Below are 5,008 nucleotides of genomic sequence, written 5' to 3'. Positions count from 1 at the left end.
CGACTTTAGAAAAATTTAGGTTCATTTGTGAATCAATATTTTGTAGAAGGAACGGGAGAAAAACTTTAAAACAGTTCACAACATTTAGGCCTCGTAGCATGGGTCTTATCTGCGGGTATCCAACCTGATCCAATCCAGTCGGATAGGGTTGTCAACTCGATTCGCTGTGAATAGGATTGAGCACGAAGTAGGTAGGGTATGGGTTGAGTCTCATTTATGTTAGTAGTGTCTATATATATGTTAGAGGTTAGTTGTTAGCTAGTAAGCATTTATGTTAGTAGTGTCTATATATATGTTTTATCTTATATCCAATTGCGCACAATTCAATATACTAAACTCATTTCTTTAGTCTCCTCTCGACTTCGTAACAATTATGGTGAGGGGCGGAGTTAGGCAGAGGTGGACATGGTGTAAGTGGGACGAGTTTTCCAAAGAAAAAATTTGAAAAAAAAATTTCAATCAAATTAAACCGTTACAAAAAATTTTAAAAGTTTTTGTAAATATTAAAAATAACCACTCACAAATAAAAAATTGTTAACAAAGCGAATTATTAGCAGAGGTTATAGTTAAGAAATCTTATAGTATCCCTTCGTATGTTTTGACGGAAGCAATGCAAATATTTTAACATAAGAACTCAAAACACAAAATAAATGAAAATATCTATAAATTTTACAAACAATACTTATTGTCAATTAGAAGTCATAAAATGGCCTAAATTTGTCGGCGCAACCCGTTAATTACCAAAACAGATGGGTTGGACTGAATTTTTCCACAGAACATAAAAACCCACCAGATCACCCGATTGAATCAGCAGCTTTAGCGGGATAAAGGAGGCTAACAAATTTTCTTTATTAAATTGAAAACGATACACCCTAGGCCTATTATAATGGAATGACAAAAGTGGTCAAACCTAACCGACCGACCCACTGAAATTTCTAAAAAAATGAGTCAAGGCTGAAATTTTTTACCTACAAAACATAAAGAAAAAAGTCAAAAACCCACTAGACCCATCCCACTGAAAATTTGACTTGTTGCTGAATTTATGGCTTTTTTGTTCAAAATTTGATTTAGAAATTTAAGATCTGTTGAGATTTATTACTAATTTAAAATTTCCTTGAGATTTGTAGTCGTTTTATGATTTAATTTTTTTAAATTCTTATTTAGGAACTATGATTTTCTTAAAATTTGTTGCTGGGCAAGGCAAAACTGGTAATCCGTTTTTATCATCCCAAATTTTCTACTGTTAAAGTCAATTATGTATATCAATGAGCTAGTACACATTGAAGTATTTCATAAGTAATAAAATTATATAATAGCATCAGAGAGTTTTCTTTTCTGAAGAAAAATAAAAACATAACTAGAATAGACTCTATTTCGTAAGTATTAAAATTATATAATAACATCAGAGAGATTTTCTTCTTAAAGGAAAAGACCATAAAACACAACTAGAACGGAACTTAGACTCTTTTTCATAAGTATTAACATTATATAATAGCTTAGAAACAACCCATAAAATACAACTAGGACAAAGACCTAGATTCGTCTACAACTTACACCTGATATGCACCTTCTGATATGTACCAACTTTCTGTATAAATAAATTAAAATAAAATCTCAGTTTGTTAATATTAACTCCAAAGCAAATAATCAATGCAGAAAAATAGACTAATCCCATGAAAAGTAAGGGAGAAATGTTTAAATACAATATTTAATCAAAACTACAAAATATTTGAAGCCATGACATCTTTTAATTTTTATTTGTCAACAATTATCAATATATATAAAAAGATCACACTAAAATCAAATGAGATATCTTGATAAGGTTAAAAATAGAAGCAATATCACTTATGTATTGATGATTTTATAATAGGCAGTAACTATAATTACTCATGTAAACAACTTAACAATCCCAAATAGTTATTTGAGTCACAATGTACGCAAACCTTATGATAAAGTAATCAACTAATCATAAATCAAAACAACATTATCAAAGTAAAAGATGCATACACACAGAAACAACAAAATCATAACTAAAACAAACAATATACCAAGATACACCATAAAAATCAGATAAATCATGATGGTACTTGCTTAATCAGTTGCCATCTCACAAAACTTGACTTCTATTCCCTTATTCATTAATTATTTTTCTCCATACTTTGCAGCAAAAAATTTGAGAGGCATTATCCCGAGAATGTGCAGTAAAATTAAGGGTAAAAAACTGAAATGAGCCAAGGAGACATCAAAATTACCTAAATCAGCCAAATGAAAAATCAATACATGAATCAACCAGGACGAATTACTATATAATTCGAATCAATATGATTCGAATTATGTTTGCATGTAATTCGAATTGATATGATTCGAATTACTAGGAATGCCAAAATTCAATGAAGTTCGAAACAACTTGTTTCGAATTACAAGTATATAATTCGAGTTTAGTTAATTCGAATTACTAGGAGAAGCGCATGTTAGAGGAGTTCGAATCAATTGGATTCGAATTAGGTGAAGACGGACTTGCATAGTAATTCGAATCAAGTTGATTCGAATTACAAGGGAATCGGCTATAAAAGGAGTTCGAGCCAAGTTCATTCGAATCACTTTCTCATTCTCCAACCCCACCAAATCCCAGAGAAAAAGACCAACGTTCAGTACGAGCTTGACCAGAGCGGCCGTTTCTGTCGATGGGGGACGATCCGGGAAGGCTTTATCGTTTGGATGGAGTAGCTCATATCGCCGGTGTTATCAACGACGAGGTTAGTGGTTCATGAAAGCGGTTTATGATAACGGTATTTGTTAATGGTTTTTTATAATGGTTTATGTTACTGTTAGTGGTTTAGGATAGTGGTTTAGGAAAGTAGTGTAGGCTAGTGGTTTTTGTTGATGGTTTTTGTTAATGGTTTTTGTTAATGGTTTTGTTTTAGCGGTTTATTGTAAATGGTTTTTGGATAGTGGTTTAGGAAATTAGTGTAGGGTAGTGGTTTTTGTTAATGATTTTGTTTTAGCGGTTTATTGTTAGTGGTTTTTGTTAATGGTATTTGTTAATGGTCTATTGTTGATGGTTTTTGTTAATGGTTTTTGTGAATGGTTTTGTTTTAGCGGTTTATTGTTAATGGTTTTTGTTAATGGTTTTTGTTAATGGTTTTTGTTAATGGTTTATTGTTGATGGTTTTTGTTAATGGTTTTTGTGAATGGTTTTGTTTTAGCGGTTTATTGTTAATGGTTTTTGTGTTTGGTTTTTCTTAACGGTTTATTGTTGATGGTTTTTGTTAATGGTTTTGTTTTAGCGGTTTATTGTTAACGGTTTTTGTTAATGGTTTTTGTTATGTTAGTGGTTTGTGCATCTGTTCTAATTATGTGGTTTATGTATTGGCCAGCCTCGTCGTTGCATATCCAGTGTTAGGCGGCAACAGGGGATGCGTCTTGATGAGAGGTATGTCCCGTACTTGCAGATGGCGGGACTTTACCATCTCGCGAGACTGAACGACAGATGGTTCCGACTAGACGAGCCCCTAGTCAGCGCATTCGTCGAGAGGTGGCGGCCTGAGACGCACACCTTCCACATGCCTTTCGGAGAGTGCACTATCACGCTTCAGGACGTCGCATACCAGCTGGGGTTGCCAGTCGACGGAGATTATGTTAGTGGTTGCCTTACGGACTTCCACCTCTACATTGAGGGTGGGAGACCTGCTTGGCAGTGGTTCCATGAGTTGCTCGGTGTTTTACCGCCGGAGAACCAGGTGCAGAAATTCGCAGTCAACTGCACCTGGTTTCAGGAGACATTCGCGGAGTGTCCAGATGGGGCAGATGAGGAGACAGTTAGGCGATTTGCCCGGGCCTACATCATGATGTTATTGGGTACGCAGCTGTTTGCCGACAAGTCCGGCAATCGTATACACATCAGATGGCTACCCATATGTTGCTCGGCTTGAGGAGATGGGTCGCTATAGTTGGGCGTCGGCGGCACTAGCATGGCTGTACAGGTGCATGTGCCGAGTCGCCAACAGACATGTGGTTAAGTTAGCTGGCCCGTTACAGTTATTACAGTCGTGGATTTTCTGGAGGTTTCCCACACTTAGACCATCTGGATATGATGAGATCAGCTGGCCCCTTGCCTCGAGGTACCGTTATTGTTTTGTACTAGATATTCTTCTTGTTATTATTTTGTAATTATGCCCTATATTCTTATGTTTTCTTGTACGCAGATGGTCTGGTTACAACCCTAGGATTAGCAACAAGGGACCTCGGGTACAGATGGCTCGCATGAAGATCGACTTGTTACAGCCTCGGCAGGTACGTAAGCAGAACTTCTGTGTATCTCAAGTCAGTGTTTCACTTTATATCACTTAACTGAAAGTACAAACGATTTGTTTTTGATTTTTTCAGTTCATATGGATGCCGTATAGCGCAGTGGACGTCATCCAGGTTGTCCATCCTGAGGTGTTGGAGCCTCGGCATACGATGTTGTGGCGATGCAGGACGTCCCTGATTTATTTTGCGGTTGTCGAGTGGCATCAGGTTGATAGAGTTTTACCTCAGTTTGGCGGCGTTCAGCCCATACCGTCTCCCGCCCTGAACATCGACTTCCTGATGTCGAAGGACGGGAGAGGAGGTGACCGTTGGTTTCCGGCACAGTACCCGGAGTGGCATCTTTACTGGCAGGAGCGTGCTGATTATCTTCTACAGTTTGACATCGTGTCCGACCCTGGACCGTCACATGAGTTCTTGACATGGTGGTATCAGCACGGGAAGAGGTTTTTATCGCCGGAGATGTTATTGGGGGATCCGAGAGGTGTTCCTATTCCAGATGAGGCGACGCAGAGGGGTGCAGGCCGACTTCCAGACATGGACCGGGTAGAGGATGTTCCTGACAGACGTCGCATTGAGAGGAGAGCACGAGTTGGGACACGTCGTAGCCAGCGTGAGTGGAACTGGGTAGATCAGGCTATGGATGCCGGAGACGACCCAGTTAGGGGTGTGGGGAGAGGTCGTGGTCGTGGAGGCAGGA

At 38.1% G+C, this 5,008-nt stretch overlaps 1 protein-coding gene across 1 annotated transcript; it reads left to right on the top strand.

Moving 5' to 3' along the window:
- Positions 1-2,684: 2,684 nt before the first annotated feature.
- On the top strand, positions 2,685-3,932 carry LOC130961140 (protein MAIN-LIKE 1-like). Its single transcript, XM_057886854.1, has 2 exons — positions 2,685-2,756; positions 3,378-3,932. Exons 1-2 carry the CDS (start codon positions 2,685-2,687, stop codon positions 3,930-3,932), a joined length of 627 nt encoding a protein of 208 aa, XP_057742837.1.
- The last annotated feature ends 1,076 nt before the right edge of the window (positions 3,933-5,008 follow it).

This window comes from Arachis stenosperma, chromosome 2 (assembly GCF_014773155.1).
Source record: "Arachis stenosperma cultivar V10309 chromosome 2, arast.V10309.gnm1.PFL2, whole genome shotgun sequence".
Taxonomy (NCBI): domain Eukaryota; kingdom Viridiplantae; phylum Streptophyta; class Magnoliopsida; order Fabales; family Fabaceae; genus Arachis; species Arachis stenosperma.
This window is presented reverse-complemented; position numbering and strand designations above follow the sequence as displayed.

Coding starts and splice junctions, on each gene's coding strand:
- LOC130961140 (XM_057886854.1), top strand. CDS start 2,685: ATGGGGGACGATCCGGGAAGGCTTTATCGTTTGGATGGAGTAGCTCAT. Junction 2,757..3,377: donor CCGGTGTTATCAACGACGAG/GTTAGTGGTTCA, acceptor TGTATTGGCCAG/CCTCGTCGTTGCATATCCAG.